The sequence below is a fragment of the Aphis gossypii genome, chromosome 3, assembly GCF_020184175.1.
Source record: "Aphis gossypii isolate Hap1 chromosome 3, ASM2018417v2, whole genome shotgun sequence".
In the NCBI taxonomy this organism is placed as follows: domain Eukaryota; kingdom Metazoa; phylum Arthropoda; class Insecta; order Hemiptera; family Aphididae; genus Aphis; species Aphis gossypii.
In genome coordinates this window covers 30,170,108-30,191,399 of record NC_065532.1, presented here as the reverse complement: position 1 = coordinate 30,191,399, position 21,292 = coordinate 30,170,108, and the positions used below count along the sequence as shown (strand labels likewise).

Genomic DNA, 21,292 nt, shown 5'->3' with positions numbered 1-21,292 from the left:
ACGAAGGTTAAGACCAAGGGCAATGTCACGCAAAAGACACGATTCTCGTTTCCGTAAACAAACGATTCGGTAATTGAGGCCTGTGATACTCTAACCGGCGGGTTCTGTGACTTATAGCATGGCTTATACGTTACTCGGGAAACGGTGACCTACGCCTTATCATTAATTATTGTCCGTCTTGTCATGCGGTAGACAGCAGGCCCGCGAATAATGCGTATCACTAATAAAAAGTCCGCGTGGAGGCGAAAAGTCACAAAAAGTAAAAATGCAACTTAAAATGTAGATACTAATAAATAGAGTAAACACTAGTATTTTTTGTTGACGATACCTATAATATCTTATTTGCATTGTTATAATTACATATTTCTATTCGAATAAACGAAGAAGGTATTAATATATTATTATCATTATTTTCTATACATATTCATATTATTAAATTATTATGGTGTTTTGAATTATACTAAATAATTATTTAATCTTTAAATCGCATTCTTTTCTTAATAAATGAGCTGGAACAGTTTCCATTAGCGACCTATACTCGGACGTTGCCAAAATAAATAGGTACACAATATGATTCATTGTAATCTTTCCATATTGATATTGTTGACTTTGTGGCCGTGATAATAAAATTATATACAATACAGTGTTTCGATGAATAACGGCAAAGAGAAAATACAAATCCAATAGATCAAAATCTATAGGTATAATGATCAAATCGATTATTCACGGAATATTACGACGGACACCGTGAATAGGTATAATATGTGTAATCGATATTTTATAATAATAATACAGTATATATTATTATGTTGTTATTTTAATGATAATATCATTATTATATATGAGTACACAATCACGTGAGAGTTTTACGTGGATCTCCAAAAAATGAATACATACTAGTATAATACTACTATAAAATATATTATATACTTTCACCCTCCTTGTGTATGTACAACGAATGCAACTCGCCCCTCACGACTCGTCTACGCTATACTGAGTGATTATTTTATTGAACAACACACATTAGTTCAACAATTTTTTTATATTATTTACAGTCGAAATAAAATAACATTAGGTACCTGTTTAAAAAAAAAAAATTTCTAAAGTAACACTTTTTAAGTTTTTACTTTTCCAAATGATTTATTTTGATGCATAATAGCCAATAGGCAATAGAAATTTGGACAAGTAGTTTATAAGATAGATACGTATTTAAAGTTTAGGTAAGCAGAGTAGTAGGCCAACATTTTTCGGGGTATTTCCGCATCTCTCCACTCCGCTAACTTATACTTCAAATAGTTGTGTTATAACTCATAAATTATTCGTTCAAATTTCGATTTTTATGTATCAAAATACTCCAAAAAATATTCAGCTTTAGAATATGAAATTAAAAATGTCATTCAAAAAAGTAAAAAAATTAAAAAGTGATAACGATATAAAATATTTAAAAATGACATTGAGTTTTACTGGAAATATAATGTAAAAAAATATTTTCAAAAACATTAATAGATTTTGAAATAATAAATTTTGCTTGATAAAGGAATCGCCCTGTATATATATTCCTGAATACGAAGCCTGACGTTTTAATGATTTTCTTCCGAGTGATTTTGACGTATTATTATTAAATATTTCACGTGCAAATATACGAGTATAAACATACTATATTAAACTAATATGACACTAATCATTCAATTCATCCTGCGGTGCGGTGTTTTAGTTCTGGGATAACTACTGGTTGGCGGCACAAACTTTATACATCAAATGTGATATGTATATCACACACAAAATACAATATATCTATCACGGGATTACGAACATACATAATATATATGTATGTTATATTGTTTTTATGTAATATACTAACGTATATTATGCTATTATTACTGTTGTACGCGTGTCTATCAAAATATATAGAGTAATACACCAAGCATGCGCTCAAACACTATTATCCATTTAAATTCCAAAATAATATGTATATTAATATGATCATTATAATGCAAATTTAGTAGTTATAACTATTAACTACTATTTCTCATGCAGTAACTCCATTGGGAAACCTTTTCACTCTTAATATATCAAACTCATTGATCAGTTTTCGTAATAGATGGCCTAAATAAATAATATTACATTTAAAAAAAAGTATACATAAACGACTTATTTCCAAATACTCATATTTTTATACTATTTAAGGATTTTCTTGTGGAAATACTATTTTTTTTTTTATTTTTTATAAGAACCATAGTTTTTTTTCTTGTACATTTTTAAAAAAATTAAGAAGATAACTTTTTTGAAAACATTTTTATATCTAAATCAAAATTTCTACGAGTAATTTAAAATTATATAACTCTGTATACTAGGAAATAAGAATAATAGGTTTATTTTCCATAATAATTAGGGCCCGAATTTATATGCGTTCACATGTTTTTTCTAAACCGTCCAAAAAATAGCTTGGTAAGCTACAAGTGTGAATTATAATCAATAGACCCTAAATATAGAGTTTTATAATGCATATTTTTACATGTTTGTTATTTTTGACATATACTACATATTTCTGTATTTTACGATTTTTTATTGCATTTATACCTTATATGGTTTTAAATACATAATATTTAATATTTTGCTTATATTAATTAAATTAATGTATTTATAGTTCGTGTAATTTAACGTTTTCTAATCTTATCTGAAACCTATCGGGACAAGTAGTTATCTTTTTATTGAGTAAGTTTCCATGAATCATATTTTAGTCATGTGTTTGTGATGGATTGGAGTGCACGTAATTTTCATTTGATTTAATTTATTTACATTTAAAATATTTATTTTCATTTAGTAACATAATTTATTTAATAAAAATATTTTTTTTATTAATTTTTCAGATTTAAATTACAATATGTTGAAATAACTAAAAAAAAAATAAAACATGTAAAATATAAATATAAGTATAAGTACATGTATATAAGTATATGTAAATATATAAAAACAAGACTTTTTTGCATATTTTTTATTTTATAGGGTATATTTCTACAAAATAAGAGCATAAATGCATATTTCTGAGGTTTTTAAAGCATGTAAATCCGGGCCCTATTGATAATTAATAGTACACTAAGAGGATATAGGAGCTATGAGGATTTTAAAATTTAAGTTATTGGTGTTATAACTAATTAATTTTAAATAATTTAAAACTCTTAACATTTTTTTAATTTGTGATCATTGTCCTAGTATAATAATAGTATTAGATTAATCATGAAAAATATTTTATACGTTTACTATTTTTTTTAATTTTTTTAACTAATTTTGCTAGTATAATAACATTTTAATTTTTATTATTATATACATTACAATAACTAACTCAGAAACTCTGATAATATCAATGTTTTCAAAAAAAAAAAACACCAACTACTTAACAAAATTATGATGAAAAAGTTTGTTAATCATTTGAAAAAAATAACACTCATTAAGTGAAATAAAAATTAAAGAATTAAAAAATATGAACCTATAGTGTAATTAAAAAAATAAACAATCAAAATTTGAATAAATTCATTATAAAAGATAAAAATTAGGCAGGGCTGCAGGGGTATTTTTCATGAATCACCGGTATTGTAACTTTTTTTTTAAACTTCAATGTGAAGTTTATGACGATATATAATACGTACTGTAGTTGAAGCATAATATAATACTATTACGTTTTCAACACATGATTTATGACATCAATATATTCGCGTTTAATGTAACTCGAGTTTGACCATTTCAGCACAGCTGGAATAGGATTAGTTAATTTTTTTTCTGTCAATAAACCGACTCTACTAATAACTTTACACAGCCTTAATATGAATTTATTAACCGTTCATAAATATGTTTTGTTGCTGAATTGTCGATTGGGTATAGGTGAATAATTAGTACTGTACTTAAAGTAAATTGTATAACGGTAAACGTTTACAACGTTTGATAACAGAGAAATTCGGACCGTCTGTTTACCAAACGAGGAAGTAAAGTTTGCAAATAACATTGCAAACGCCATAATCCAGCGTTTGGTATGTATAGTTCAAATAACCAATATCGTGGACCGTGGTTAGTTTGTTTATGCTTGGTTATTACTATCACGGAGTATAATTATTTATTACTTATACCACGGTTAATAAATTGACATACCGCATCAAGCGCTTACGAATTGACAAACGTATATCAATAGTTGGCGTTTGTATTGTAAAATTTTTTTCACTACAGAATTTGCTCTTAGTATTCTATATAAATCATCATACACAAACTTGTATTAAATATGACATTATTTGATATCATATTCGCCGTGCCACTCAATTATTATCACAAAACATATGATACCGCGAATATCCAAAATATTGGATGTATTAGATTGGATTTAATAATTACAAGGTAGGTAAGTACTATAATAATTATGACATGTAAATACATTTTTAGAGAACGGCTTATTTTATTTCTCCGTTTTCATTAAATCCCATATAGGCATTTATTTATTTTAAAACGCACAACTCTGTGTTTCCCAATAATACCTATACCTTTTAGCTATAGTCCATGAATATGAATACCCATTACTTTAATGTACTTATTAAGTATTTTTCAGCATATTTTAACCGATTATCTTATTTCGTTTCATTTTAAACTTAAATATTTAGCAGTTGATGTTATATAATTCATGTGCCCAAAGATTTTGCTGCAATTAATGTTTGTAAATACTGAAAATTCAAATCCATTTAAATAGTATAATCAACCTGCAATAATTAAAGATATTTCGTACATTCGGACTAGAAACATTGGTTTTAGGTTGAATTAATTTCAATCCTTATCAAATAATAAATGTGTGAGTATACTAAATATAATAGTATACTCTATAATATATATAGGTATATACTAAACATTAATTAATAGGATACCTAGCTGATTTTTTCCAAATAATTTTATATCTATTAATAATATTTTTTTTACTTCTTATTCCTCTCAGAATCTGTAAATTACTTAATAAGATTTCATCAGTATTTATTTTGAATAAAATCATTATTTTTTTCTGCTAAAAATATTAACTATGCCTAATGATGAATAACTATCATGTATTACAGTAGAATTATTTTATAATACTTAATACATAGTTATATTAATTAAATTATTAAAATATACATAATAACTAATAATATATATTTATAAGAACGTAATATGTAAAATATATATAAATTAAGACACGTAACTGTATTTAATAATAATTATAAAAAAATATTGAAAAAATTATTATATTATATTATTTATTAGTTAGACTAAAGCAAGGGTGGCCAAGCTTTTTTTGGTCACAATTTACTAAAAATATACTTCACCTTTGTGAATCGACTTTCATAAAAGAAAATTTTATTATTAAATAATTATAATCATTAAGAAACATATAAGGTGCATGGCCCTAAAAATAAACTCTAACACGATCGACTTTGAAATAATTGTCCGCGATTGACCGTTTGGCCGCCTCTACACTAGAACTTTTTAAATTACGTTATATGTAGCTTATTTCAGGAGGAGTAGGGATTTATAAAAGTTCAATTTATTTTAGGTATCTGTTTTTAAATGAGTTTGTAAAAAAAAATAAATACTACTTTTGATTATAAAAATGTAATGATCAGCCATTTAATAATAATACAAGTATTATAATTTATATCAAAGAAATTTATTTCATTTTAGACTCTATATGTACAATGATAATCTTAATATGTCACATAAACTTTAATGATATACATCCTTAACTGTTACAAAACCATTATCGTGTTTCTTTACTAAATATACATTTTATTCTGTGTTAAATTATTAAAATTTGATTGTTATGAAATAAAATAATCTAACTATTTTTCAGGAAATTAATTAGACCATAGAGGAAGATTACATTAAATTAATTTTTATTATTATTATTATTTTTATAATAAATATTTGTTCATAAAATTAAATATAGGACTTAAAAGTAATCTTTAAATTCAATTGAGGTGATTTTTTTTTTACAACAGTATTATACCTAATATAGTGGCTTATAAAAAAAAGGAAATAATTTAAGGTTTTTTTTTCCCGAATAGGTTTTATTGTTTAAGTTTTTTTGCATTAACTATACAAACATTTATGTTTTATTTATCATTACAAAATATGTACCTATGACTTATTTTTATTTAAACAACAGTTTTTTTATGTACACTTATCAAATCATAATTTTAAAATTGTTATTTCTATATGGATTTGTATTTTATATTGTATAATTAATATTAAACAACAATAATAAAAAAGTCTCAATTTAATTTCATATTTTACATTTTTATTATAGTAAATCCATTTTAAAGATAAGAATATATTTTTATTTATATCTATAAAAATTCACCGCCACAATAGTCATTACCTAAATTAGATGGGCTTATAACAATTATTAATCATAATGTAAATTGTATGCCTCTTTTATTATTTTTAATTTTAAATTGTGTTCTAATCCACATAAATATCATACTATTATTTATTGGTTTAAAGTTTTATATTATATTAAATATCAATCAAAATTACTAAATAGTTAAATGTTTTTGTCTTATTTGTATGTTTATTTTGAAGAATTAAATACTTTGAAATTTATTTATAATTACGTTTTGGAAGATTGGTTCATGTACTATATCAAGATGATTTTCTAGCAATGTAAGTTAGACTAAAAATAAATTTTGTTTAGAGAAATTGTATTAAGTTCATCTACTTTTTATAGACGTACCTACATTACATTATATTATACATATTTATAATACCGTAGATGTAAGTTTTTGTAATATTTATGAGTTTAAGTAAATTATTTCATATGTTATACATTAGATTATTCACAAACAAGCTTATTATTTTATGGTCGGTAAAGTGACGTAATATTAACTCCACGTAGCTCCATTGTAAAATTTAGTGAACGGCTTTAAAGAATCACCCTATGCCCTGTGGGTTATATACTATTTGTTATGTATAATAATAAAATGTCGAAAACTTTAGTATGTGAATAACTAAAAAGTTTAGAAAGGCACCAACGTATTTCTCTCTTCCGACAATTTTGCTTGTTTGGTGTGCTATCTTTACCCACATATCTGTTGATTTTGGCAAAACTACAAGTAATATTACCAACCAAGTTCTGCCCTCTCGGCCAAGCAATATAAAGTAAACCTAAGTAACTATATTTCACAAACGCCTATAGACATTTTCGTAAATAACTCAATGCTTTGTTCAAATCACTTGGATCAAAACAACTCATAATTATTGATTATTACCAACCTAGTTAAACATTTATTATAGGTATAACGCATGTGTACTGTGTAGGTACTTAGGCGTGTGAGTGCGTTTGTTATAACTGTGATAAGCTATAAAATAATCTTTATACAGACATAATTAATAATATTTTTTTAGTAATTATGGTTATTACTAATTAGTGATAAAAAGAAAAACATTGACATATAAAATAGATAATAAAAAAACGAGAGATATAATGTGTTCGAGTTATTTTAGTGACAATAGAACTATAAAAATGTAATTTTTACATACAAAGAGGTACAGGTGTTTTAGTATGTAGGTATCTACACCATACACGGCAGCTTAAACTTTAATGCATCACGTTACAGACCTCGGATTAAACTGTGGATTACTATAGTACAGTTGGCATTGATGAACAATAATGTTGTCGTATGATTGGAAGCAGCCGTCAGAACCAGAATAAATTAAAATATTATACTTTGTACGTTAGATTAGTAATTGCATTCATTAACAATTATTTAATTTAGAAATCCCGTTGCAACTTGTTGGAATATAATGTACCTAAAAGAAAACAAGATTACGAGCAAACACGCCTCATCATACCACGTCATCTCGAATAACGTATATACGATACAATAATTTATTATAATCGACTTAAACGAAATAGTTATTATTTTTAAAATTTTTGAATATTAACTGTAAAATAATCGATATGGTTAAAAATGTGTTCAAGCATCTCAAAAATTTCAACAACCAAGGTCACGACAATAAATAACAGCGACAGATTATAATATAATTACACTGACTTTGTGAAACGATGGTATGATTTTCATTGAAAACAGTAAAAGTTTTAATATTTCACCATACACAAGAATAATAACATAAATAATAATGCAACTACATTTATCGAATAATTATATTACCACTCGAAGTAAGTAATATATTATTATATGTATTTATTAGCGTTCGTATATAACGTAGCTATACGTTCTACGTACGACAATATTTAAATAATATAGTTATAATTTTAAAAACATAAACGTCAATAAAATATAATAATAATATTGGTGTAATACAGACGCGGACGTATAAGGTCGTGATGATTTTGGGTAGCTGGAATGCAAACGGAGGTATATAAAATAGGATGTACAAAATGAGTTTCACATTGGAAAATTATAGATGGCTATGAACGTGTATGTGTGTGTGTTATAGCCGATGATTTTTGTTTTCAAAAAAAAAAAAAAAAAAACACTGTTCTCCGGCTGCCGAGAGGATGAAGGGGAGGGGGACCACATCCTAGGGAAAGTCTTCTTGGCGCGCACTTGGCACGGCGCAGGTCATCAGCTATAACGGCACCTTCTCCGGTATATAGTTCTTCTAAGTTTAAACTACTCTTTTAGTCAATTGCCGAAGCTCACAACGCGCATTTAAGAGTTGACTGAATAGTTGGAGAGTCGTGCAACTGCTGCAGTGTGTTCGGTTTGCTGATTCGCGTGCGTTTACCATCAAATATTCCGTGCGTGCGTGCCATTACATAGAGTGTTGCGAGTTATAATTTTTTTTTCACCGATTCGCGACTGCTGTTCGGATCGTAAGCCGAAAATCAATTCCGTGGAGCGGAACTTACTGACATCTAGAAGACGTTTTTATTAATACATTTCAAAGGTTAGTGTTTTTCTTCTCCAATATGATAAAAATAAAATACTATTTTCATACTTTAAACTCGTTTACGTTAATAAATAATTATCAACAAAAATAGACACAACAAACAAAATATTTATTATAATATAATATTATATTTTATTGTGAAGGATCGAGTTGTATAACCAAAACGCCAATGTCAGCGATTCGAGAAATGACAAAAAAAGAATTAAAATAATAATAATATATTTTTAATTTGGCGTGTAAACTCGGACTGAGATTACCCTAAACATTTTAGGATGTATGCGAGCCAAGATGAAAAATATTTTAAACGACCCCTGGATACTACCACGATCTCCATTAGTGTCCCTAATGAGATCAGCGATGTCAAGTCGCCTCCTTCTCGCAATCTATCGGTGAGAATATTATTACTTCTTGTATGAATTCCTCCACCTGTGGATTCTGGGATCGCACAAAACACAAACGCTTTTCCAGGTTGTCGTTATACAAGTTGGCAAAACCAAAGGCGCTTGTTTTTAGCTTGGTGTTTTATTTTATTTATTTATTATTATTATTTTTTTTTTTTTTTACGCCAACTCAAGTATAATATATATTTATTATACATAATATTTTGATACTATATAAATAAAATAATCGTTGGCGAAAAAAAAAGAAAAAACGCATAAGTAGTGCCGTAGAAATAGTACACTATAAATATTATCATAATATATAGCAATAGGGTACATGTGCAATGTGGTGGTTCTGTGATGGGTTTGTTAGCGATGTTCTGGGAACGCGCCAAGGTTCAAGGTGATTTTATACCAATAATAATAAATTATTACATAACTATTCGAGTATACACTTGAACCAGTTTCAAGTCGGTGTCGCAGACGCGTGTAGGTCAGCGACATGCCTCGATCACGTTTCTGGGTGATGGTTATACAAAAAGTCGACCTTATAGAAAAAAAAACCGTTAAACTTGAAATACCGAATGCCGGCCGATGCCCTCTTCTCTAAACATAACATAGTTGTCACACAACGTTCGTATGTGTATACTTCAAACACCACAAGGTCGACGAGCAAACGGTTTTTTTTTCAAGGTCTCGACTCTCTATAGTTTGGAAAAAATACTTAACTTAGACGCGGTGCTCCCTGAGTTCCAAACTCAGCATTAGCGAGGGGGTACCCCAAACAACAGGCGTGTACATAATGCCATCAGAGTGTAGATTATTATGTGTGTGTGTGTGTAAATATATAACAACACAGCGTGTTTATTTGTGCCGCGATGGTGTTGCAGATGATAAAATGGGTGCTGATCGTGAGTTTGGGGTGCTGCGCGCTGATGTACAGCGCCAGCTCATCTCCCATCGTTAGCTCGACATCCGAACCGGAACAAGGACACCATAACGCAAACGCAGCCGTGCCCGAGACAGCCGACAAGCTGGTGGCCACGTCGCCAGACAGCGGAAGGCAGTCCGCCGAAACGTCCGCCGTACAACCGGCCCCTGTTTCCGAATCGGTTCCGGCAGCTCAGCCGTCTGCACCTGCCGCCGTTGCGCCGGAAGCGTCCACAGACGAGGACGATGACGATGACGACGACGATGATGACGTGGTTGACTTGGACATCACCGGAGACGATGACGATGACGACGACGAGGAAGAGGAAGACGATGATGACGACGACGACGACGATGATGACGACGAAGAGGAAGAAGATGTTGTACCACAACCAGCCAGCGCAAACGCCGCCAATGGTGCCGCTGATCCAGCGACTGCCGCTTCCGGATCGACTTCTGGTACCGCTGCCACAGCAGCCCCTGCAGCCCCGAGTTCCGGTAGTGAAGACGACGATGATGATGACGAAGACGAAGACGATGATTACTTCGACAGATTCTTCGAAGATATCCTTGGAGGTCAGTCTCGGTTTTTCAATTTACTTAATTAAATAATATTACTTTTTCACGTATGCAATATAATATTATTGCAACGTGTTTGAACGTCACTCGACGATTTCTTCTATTTACTTTAAACGCTGCACCGTCAGAGGAAAAAAGCTTTAAGCCGGGTTCTAACTACACCGTTTTGTGTAGAGTTGGCTATCATATTCGACTTTAGTAAAATATATAGTGTGAATCCGGCTTCACGCGGCACTTTACTTTTCCACGTCACGTACCGATATATATTTCCCACCTCGTTTCACCTGAAACGAAGGAATTTATGATTACTGATATATTATCGGGTTGGGCTTTTCCCTAGTATTAATCTCTTATAGATATTCTACCACATCCACATATAAAAAAAACATAGTTCGTGATTCGCTATCATTCTGTTTGACAAAATATACGTATTGGACTTGACGTTTTCTCGTCAACGATTAAACGAAAACGATTCTACTACTGTGTGTACTGTCGATCAAAAATAGCCGGCTTATGTATACTATTCTATACCGAAAACAATGTTAAAACGACGATTCAACCGTACGCTGTGTGCCTGTGTCCATCCGATTGGATCGATATCCGTTTCCAGTTTGTCGAACAGACGACACGCTATCAAATCGATTAAGTCCACGGAAGACGGATAATAGAAGCGGACGGTGGAAACAGCCTCCCCCCTGCCCCCGATCATTCGTCGAGAGTACCAAACGTTTCGACGATTTCGCCAGTTCGTATTATATTCGACTCCGTTTTTGCGATTCTAAATTTCTCGTATCAAATGTACGATGTACATACAAATTGCGATAATATCGGTCTGTAAAAAAAGAAACTCGAAAACAGATAAATAAATAAATACATTTCTCGTAATTTCTTACGGAGAAAATCCGTTCTCGGTTGTAATATAATGCATATTATGTTGCCGTCGCGCACGCGTCTCTAACTAATATTATACACCTGCAACAATCTGTATAGTGATCAAAGTAATTATTACATCCCAGCAATGGTACGTGGCTGAGAAAATCGCTGTTGTGCACACTTTTTATATTAATATTATTTGCTTTATTTTATTTTTATTTTATTTTTGTTGTTTTGTCATCATCATCATCTTCTTCTTCTTCTTCTTTGCTCGCTTTACACATCTGATAACGGTGACTCAATAAACAATGATTAATACTCTCGATCGTTGACACCGTAAATCATCACAAAAGCACTACATATTACCAAAACAAATTGCGAACAGTGAACAATGCAAAACTGTAAACATAAACACATAACAATTATGTTTTATAGTAACTTTTATTTAATATCGCTTTTCTCACCATTTTCATAAGAGTCACAGGACAATCACTATATATACGTTTATACAACTACCATACTATAAATGTATATATAACATATAGTTCCATGACATAAATGTTATATTTTTCACTCATTCATTTGATCATTTCATTTATTCAAGTTAAAATAACAAACATTGATATGCATAAAATTCGGCCAAAATTAGTCCCCGATCGTATCGTTAAGAAATTATACGAAACGTTATCATAGTAATGATAATAACAATATAATATGAATTATTGTTTTTTTTTTAAAATACCATCATCGTTTCTATGACCTTTGCGTCGATTGTATCGACTCGAGTCTCGTAAAACGTCATTTATTTTACGTGCATCGACACGTTATTGTTTTCTACAGTGGTTTCAATCTTTAAACCACTTACCACCTACGGATGTTTCATATCTTAAAATTTATGAATCCGACGAGGACAAATTTTGGTTCAGTTTTTTTTTTCATTTTCCCCCGTGGTTATTTTTTTGATATACGTGTAGCATGTCGCACGCCATATAGCGTACCTACCTACATATGCCATCTATTAGAATCTATGACACGAGTGTAATTTTGGCATTGTGTGTCTGTTTGTTTTTTTTAGGTTGATCGAACCCGATCGACCGCGGGAGACTAACAATTACAGAAACATAACATCAAGATACGACAATGTGTACATAAAAAAAATATCTATGTATACACATTATTACATTGTATATGACATGTGAAAAACAACATCGAGAAACTCATCTCACTACTTAACGGACTCGATCAAAAACACTTTGATATACAAAAAAAAAAACCAACAACAACAACAACAACAACAACATAGATTTAAGAATGTAAAAACAAAACTTATTTATTTAAAGTTTTTATTTATTTATTTATTTATTTATTAATTAATAATTTATTTTAGATATTAGAAATTCAATATTTCAACGCTATAATATTACACCTATAATTTATTTTTATACACATATACCTATATAATAATATATAAAAATATATATTTATTTACGACAATTTGTTACCAAACAACAACTACTCGAATAACGAATACATACATACATATATATAAATATATATTATTATAGTGTGTCATTTAATAACAGTCAAAACAAAATTATGTAATTCGTGTTCAATATAGAGCGTAAGATTTATTATATTAATATCTTTGAGTGTCATAACGAATTATTATTTATTTATTTTTTTTTTTTTATTAAAAATTTAAAAAAAAACATGGCTGTGATAGCAAATATTTCAGCAAATAAACAGATTTGAATACATTGAAACCACATTATGTTAATAATTTAAAAATCCACACCTTATAATTCGTATTCACGCTGAGTAATATTATTGTCGTTATTACTATATGATCATAACGTATAATAATATCAATTATAATATACGGTAAAATTATGAAAAAAAAAAACAATAACGGTGAAGGTATATTACGGACACACTTGCACACATACACTGACACACACACACACCACACATACACAAAAAACATAGTGTTTCGCTTTAAACTGTGCGTGGTGTAGTGATGTATATCTGAAGGGTGCGGTGGTGAAATGTTGCGCAAGCTCGCAAGAACTTTGCAGGGAATTTCATCCGGAAAACCTTATTCCGTTATATTATTATAATATATAATATTATTATCTAATATGCGTTTTCTGTCCAAACACTACATTATAATATCTTTACTAACGCGAAGCCAAACTATATACTATCATGATAAGCGCATAAATCCACATGCGTATAATATTGTTACTATAGCAGCCAAATATTATAACCGCCTATAAAATTATAATAATAATAGTGTGTACCGGTTGGTATTGTGATGTAGTTACGATACACGATGATGTATGGTTTGTAAGTATAAATCATATATATATATATATATATATACTGTACGTACGGCTTAGTCCAGTTTAACTTTTCAATTCAACCATCACGCATCTAAAAATGACGAGATATACATAATAATATTATTTATTCTTTACGTTGCTCTGATTTGATTGAATCTCAATCATCATACATACAAAATATCTCGATTATGGCAATATTTTCGAGGCAGGGTAAAAAAATGTTCAATGTCCGTATACCATAAATAAACGACTAACCTACACGTACCTATAATATGATATACAATAACCGACTTTGTGATATATATAAAATATACTATCGTCGTACTGTGACCTACGATCCGGCGATGAAGACGATAAGACAATGAAGGTGTTTCCGGAGACGACGAACGCGAAGGAAGTATGTAATTAATATAATAATATAAAAGGGACACTACGTCTTCATCGTTTACACAGGTAAAAATATATATATATATAAAATTGGTATGTTATGTATTATAATATATACTAAGCAACTACCAATGATCGAACTTCAATATTATATTAATATTATTTAAAACGAATTTAAAAAAAAATGCTATTTTCGTATGCTATATTTAAACTTCGCAGTATATTTGCGGCCTGGAGGATACGGGTTTGTTAGATTTTCGTGTAAATACATTATAAAACACTTAAGATCGCTTATATTTCACTTATTATTATAATTTATTATATATTAATATCGTGTTGTACACGTCGTGGTCGACAAAAAAAAATAACGGACGTTTTGTTGTTCTTGTGTATTGCATGATCTCTGCAGACGACGACGAAGAAGATGAGACGTCTTCGGTGAGCACGCTGGTGTTCGGACAGGCTTCGACCACGGCGGCGCCCGCGCAGGGCCTGTCCGTGTCGCCGCCGGCGGACGACTCGTCCGACTACGGAACGGCCGTCGACGGAGCGGCCGGAATCAACGCCAACTACGACGACGCCGGCAACGCGGACGAAGCGTCGTCCGCCGACCAGGACGGACCGCACACCGTCACGCTGCTGTCGCCTGTTCCCAACGACGACGATCTGGCGGACGGCGAGGACGGTGCCGCGGCCGTCGCGTCTTCCGTGCAGGCCGTCGAGTCCAACAGCATAGCGTCCGCCCCAGCTCCGGCCAGCGCGAGCACCGACGACGACGACGACGACGACGACGACGATGACGACGATGACGACGACGACGCGTCTGCCGCGGCCACGAGCGGCGGTGACGACGACGACGACGACGACGACGATGACGACGACGATGACGACGACGACGACGACGATTCCGGCGAGACCAGAACGGTAGCCAAAGGCCGAGCGCGTGAGTGCATAAAAACTCCCGGTAACTTTCGTCCGGTCACGCTTTTTCCGCGTCCGCCATCGCCGTTACACGCCCCGATTACCCCTTGATCGTTTTTTATCCTGTATAATCCTGTTTTTTTATTATTAGCCACTTCCGGCGCGAGGGGTAGCGCCCGTCGAATAAAATCGATAGGCTATGTTTAATTGTTTTTAAATTACCCGCACCCACTTATGACGATGATGATGAAATCGACGGGCCGACCACTTCCCGAGAGTCATCTCGTAATCTCTCGTTTGCCCTCTTTTATTAGGATTTCTCGTAAAGTAAATGTTCGAACGTTAGAAAATCAATCGCTATCGCCGCCGAAATGTTTAGAATAAGAAAAACGTACGACTAGCTAACGTCGGGCGTAACGTTCTCAGATTGACTCCAACATCATATTATTAACAATATATAATATTATAATTAATATAACCGAAGTACAGTGTCTACTGCGTTTACCGCGTTCCGCAGTATTATTTACGTTGGGGCAAATACTTACGCCACATCGAGCTCATTTCTCCCAAAACTTTTGCGGTCATTTATCATCGACCCACTTCGCTTACGATTTTCCAGCATACTGCGGGTACGATACATGTACGAACTGCAGTGATTAATTACAATATTAGGTAGGTATAATATATTGTGTTTTGTTTACGTATACCGCCGAATGGTTCATTTCGTGTGTGTCGGCGTTGATTTTTTTATCCTTCTTTTCTGTGTGCGTTTTAACACGCGTAATTTATTCAATCTTGTAAATTTCAATGATCCAATAAGTAGACGAACGCTACGCGTACTTCAATCGAGCCCGCTGTTGTGGTTAAATATACAATATTGATTAAAATAATGAAATATTAATTATACAAATGAGAGACTCGATCGCGTTGTGGGATATAATAGGTACAATATTTTATAAGTACTTTCGTTCTATCTGATTCTCAAGCAATTTTCCGGGAACTGTAATTTCTCGTTATTATAAAAGATAAAACACATCAAATTATTATTTTCCGTGTAAAAAGAAAAAATAATACGATTTAACACTGTAGTTGTTGAATTTAACCTACAATTTATACTAATTATTGTAGATTTTGTTCGGAGGTACAATTATTACAACATTTTTACCACGATAGAACCGTTAAAACCAGTTATACTAACTACTAGAATAATAATATAACCTATCTTAATGTTCATATTTCTACGTATCTGTGTATTAAAATTTAAAATCAACATTCAACCTTCGACTACTATAATATGATTATATATATATAGATAAACAGTTATAATATTTCTTAAGTACATAAATGAATACAGTTTTTTTTTTGTCGTCGACCAACGACCGTTTTCACTGCAAACTATGTGTAAATCATGTACACCAATACGCATACGATTAGCTCGACATCCGTAACCATAATAATCATAATAAAATATTTGCTAAGACTATGGCCCTAGAAAGTCGTGCCTAGCTCTGTAGTTGACCGTAGTTATACATCCGTATCCGCATTAAGACGAAAGGTCTGATAAAATGGCCAGTACGCAAACAACGTATATACCCGGCGAAAACGGTCTTAGGACGTGACGTCATCAATCCCATGTTATCCCGAGATGAACGAGAAAGAGAGTGGATAGAGTAAAAGACAGAGAGAAAGAGAGAAAAAGAAAGAATGAGAGAGTGAGAGAACGACGGTGAGAGAGAGTACATACTGTGGGTAGATCCTCGAACGCGTAAATATCAGATATCTATCTGCATAAAATATAATAATCATTATTATTACCGAGGCCGGCCCTAATCCCCGGGTTCCCAACTACCTGTGTCATTATTAACTTTCAAAGAAAGGAAAATGGAAATGTCTGCATTTTTTCGATTGGTAAATAAAGCATTAAAAATAAAAAATAAATGCCAATATCATTAAGCGTACAATATAGTTATTAATGCTAATATATTTTCATTATTTAATACTTTATTTATTAAAACATTTTAAAACCCATAAAACGTAAAAATCTTCTTTACACTCTTTCAATTCCTATCGATTTGCATTTATCGATGTACACCACCGATTCGTATTTGAAAGTGGGAATGTATATTATGATTGTAATTTTAATTATACTGCCTATAACCTACCTATATAATATACCCGACCTGTCCACGTCCAGTGATATTCCGGAAACCTACATCCGGATGCGGGCGCGAAGACGGGCGCGGGCTCCCACCGAAACGGGTTCAAGGATGTGACCTCCATACCGGTCGCGTATATGTGTCGACCATGTGGGCGTGCCGGGACGCTATATATAGCTAGCAGCTGCGTAGAAAGCAACCGGAATCGAAGGCATACACACGACGCGATATTTATATATTACACGTTGTGTACGTGTGTACTCCGATAGAATATTATAATGCAGTATAGGTATGTATAAACCGCCAATACGACGACGGTGTCGTGTCCCACGAAAATCGTTTCTCCAGAAAACTGGTACTTTCTAAACGGCCTGGACCCGCAGCCGCCCTCGGGGAAATTTCTCTCCGATCCCCACCATGGCGTATACGACGATACGCTCGCAATCGCATCTCATACAGCGGCGTTTAAGTGCCTACTGTTTTACTTTCAATTGCGTTTAAAAAAAAAAAAAAACCGTTTTCATGTACCCATCACTGTTATTAAAACGCGTTCTGCGATTTTTCTTAATCGAAAACGATTTATTTACATTTTCGTTCGTCCCAACGGTCTTTATTACTTTTTTTTTTTTTATCAATATAAATGTGTGTATACAGGTGTCGCGTGCGTTATGCGTTTTCGGAAGCCCGTGCCGCAGTGTCTGTACACATCGTAAACTTCGAGTCACGATCCAATAGCGATTCGCCAAATTAGAATCACTTTGTTTGCGTACCCTGCACTTACGCACAAGACAATAGCACCGAATGACTCGACGCGCATTTGACAACAATTGTAATAATATAATTGGTTTCAGTTTATAATCGAATAGAGAGGAAAACAACGACTGTATAGTGTATATATACGCTGATCCAACAATGTTTGTCTCACGATTAATGATCTTCTGTGACTTCGTAATAATAATATAATTATCATACATTTTCAAATGTATGTTTAATTAAACTGCGATAATATATTACCTATTTATTTTGTGTTAGCAACAGACTTCTAATAAAAATGTAGACTATATTTTTAAAGAAGAATGAAAACTGTATTACGTTTTTATTTTATTTTTTTTTTTTTTTTACCAATTTCGGCGCTCAAAACATATTTCACTCAATTTACTAACTCCTATATAGGTACCTACACGTGATTCTCACAATCCTTTTTACAATGTTTGTTTGAATTTTATATTTTCTCCGTATCCTTGGATATTATAATATTGATGGACTTCCGCTAAAAAAAGTATTTGCATTTATATGAGTTATATTTTATAAACAAAGAGGAAAAAAGAGCGACATAATCATTTTTCTATAATACTTACAATTATTCTAGTTGAACAACCATTTTTGAAAAAGAAAAAAAATGTTGACATTCAATATTCAAATAACCAACAACGTGAGCGTATTTCTTGTTTCTATAAAATATGATGTTATTGATTTGTCGTAGGCAATACATTTAATATGCCGTGTGTATTACGTTTATCACAACAATGTTGCGTGGTACATTAATCTAATATGAATAATATCTTAAAATATAATAAGTTATAACTGATCATCACGTTATACTAACAAGTTTTTTTTATGCGTATATTAAATAAATAGCTAACCTTGAATTTTTTTTTTACCCAATAATTTGAAAAAAAATTCCGCTAATGAAAATTACTAGGGAGACTCGCGGGCACGACATGTCGTCATTTATCGCGGTTTTGAGCAGGCTGTTACTGACGATAGAGCTCAACTCAAAATACATTGCACCAAGCACGCATACTCATGCCTATAACTCAGAGCCAGAGCCAGCTGATTATCATCGTTAATCACGTTTGCCCTCAGGGGCTGAATGAATTTCCAAGATCCATATATAAACGTAAAATAAACATTTAATACAACATATTCTTTGATAACTGTGTTGATAATGAAAAAATATTCTAGTGTATAAACGAATTTTCGTTAAAATCAAACAGTATTATTATTTTTTTATCACAGTCTATATTTCATTTTTTTTTTATACTTATTTATTTATTTATAAAAACCAACAAAGTACGATCAATCATGTACTTATAGTTGGTAATGATTAGGATATAATATTCGTCAACCACCTCTTTCATAAAAATATGATATATAATATTAAGATATCTTTCTTATAAATCGATTATGTGTGTGCACAAATAATAAAAGAGTCTTCTATTTTACTAGCTGTCCTTAACAATTAAACGTGTCGCTGGAAAAAAAAACAAAAAATTCACCGTTGTACAATATGCTTCCGTTACATAATTTTTTAAACTGCAAAAAAAATAATTTTTTTAAAAGTCTATTTTAAACTGTCAAGGCATTTTTTTTCTCTGTTACGTTGAAATTATAAGCCATACGTGTTTACATAATTCTACGATTACTGCAGGATGCGGTGCAAACGAAAACGCTCAGCCGCGGCCGGGTGCAGGTCATGAATTATTATTTTAAATGCGCCGTACACGGTATGCGGTTATAATATTAAATGCTATCGATTTGCGTACGATAATGTAGTTATATATAATATTTTAAACTCAAATAACGTTCGATTGCGGTGCCGCGTATATATTTGCCACAACCGTGGTCGTCGTCGTCGGGTTCGCGCAGGAATGCAGTTATCGAATTTTAAGGAGGCCAAACTGGTCGTGCGCCGTTGTCTCCGGACCGGAGCGCGCGTACCACTTATTATTATTATTATTATTATTATTTTTGCGGTGGCCGTCCCATTTCGCGCGAACAGCCGCCGCAAGACGGATTAATAGCTGATAAATAATTACGTTATTATTCGTAGGTAGGTACGTGTTTTTATCGGACGCGTGGCAGTCGAAATCGTTTCCTGTCCCGTTATTCCTCGCCAAAATATAATAGGTACGATAATATTATCGTCGCCGACGTTCCTGAGCGATTCAGCGGTGTCGTCATTCGGCACACAATATTCGACTGCACCGCAATGGCCAATGCAGTGTTATAAATTATTCAACCTTGCCTATGAAATATTCTATATAATAATATTATGCCGTTCCTCGCACGACAAGTTCATCGTTTAACCTAATCGATGACACATCGGTATCGAATGCGAAACGAAATTGTACACCAGTCTTCGTGCATTTTTCCAATATACATTAAGAACCGCGTTCCCGGCTAGGTTTTATTTTCCCATTTTTTGGAAAATCACCATAGACACCGTGGATAATTCCACGAAAACCGAGAAACCGAGGGAAAATGTAGATAAATCTTGGCTAAATATTATGATATCTCACAATTCAAACAAGAGAAACACCCAAGTACGCTCACTCAGTCAGAAAAACCACAATACTTCTATAAATAATGAATTTATTCTTCCTTATTTTTGAAATTTTTTTGTAGTAGATATATTATATTCAAACGTCATATTTTTAAATACTTAGATTTTTTTCATACTATTTGTCCTATAATAATACCAACTTCTTTTTTTTTTCAAATGAGAATCGTTCTTTTTAAAATAAATATTGTCAATCAGATGATTTTTTTTTTTAATTTTGTTGTTTAAACAAATAAAAAATCTTCAAATATACTTACTAAAAAAATAAATACAAATAACAGAATTTTTCTAAACTGAATAGGTAAGAAAAAAACGATCGTGAGCATTATTTATCGTCTTCTTTTTCAAACGACTTTTGCTACGATCTGTTCTGAGAATATTTCCGTCTTTTCATCAGTCTTTATAGCGGTATAAATTCATCGTGTTTACTATAACATTAAGGATGTAACCTCCCTTTGC

The 21,292-nt window shown here is 32.0% G+C and overlaps 1 protein-coding gene across 8 annotated transcripts in view; it reads left to right on the top strand.

Moving 5' to 3' along the window:
* The first annotated feature begins 8,621 nt into the window (after positions 1-8,621).
* LOC114132815 (serine-aspartate repeat-containing protein F-like) overlaps positions 8,622-21,292 on the top strand; it is a 32,829-nt gene continuing 20,158 nt past the window's right edge. For 5 of the 8 annotated variants that reach the window (XM_050202679.1, XM_050202676.1, XM_050202673.1 and 2 more), the window contains exons 1-4: positions 8,622-8,919; positions 9,194-9,311; positions 10,193-10,808; positions 14,823-15,377. In XM_050202679.1, coding sequence (XP_050058636.1) covers positions 9,195-9,311; positions 10,193-10,808; positions 14,823-15,377 — 1,288 coding nt within the window. In that variant the 5' untranslated portion in view covers positions 8,622-8,919; position 9,194. The remainder of the gene's footprint in view (positions 8,920-9,193; positions 9,312-10,192; positions 10,809-14,822; positions 15,378-21,292) is intronic. The other 3 variants (XM_050202677.1, XM_050202675.1, XM_050202678.1) reach the window with 3 other exon arrangements.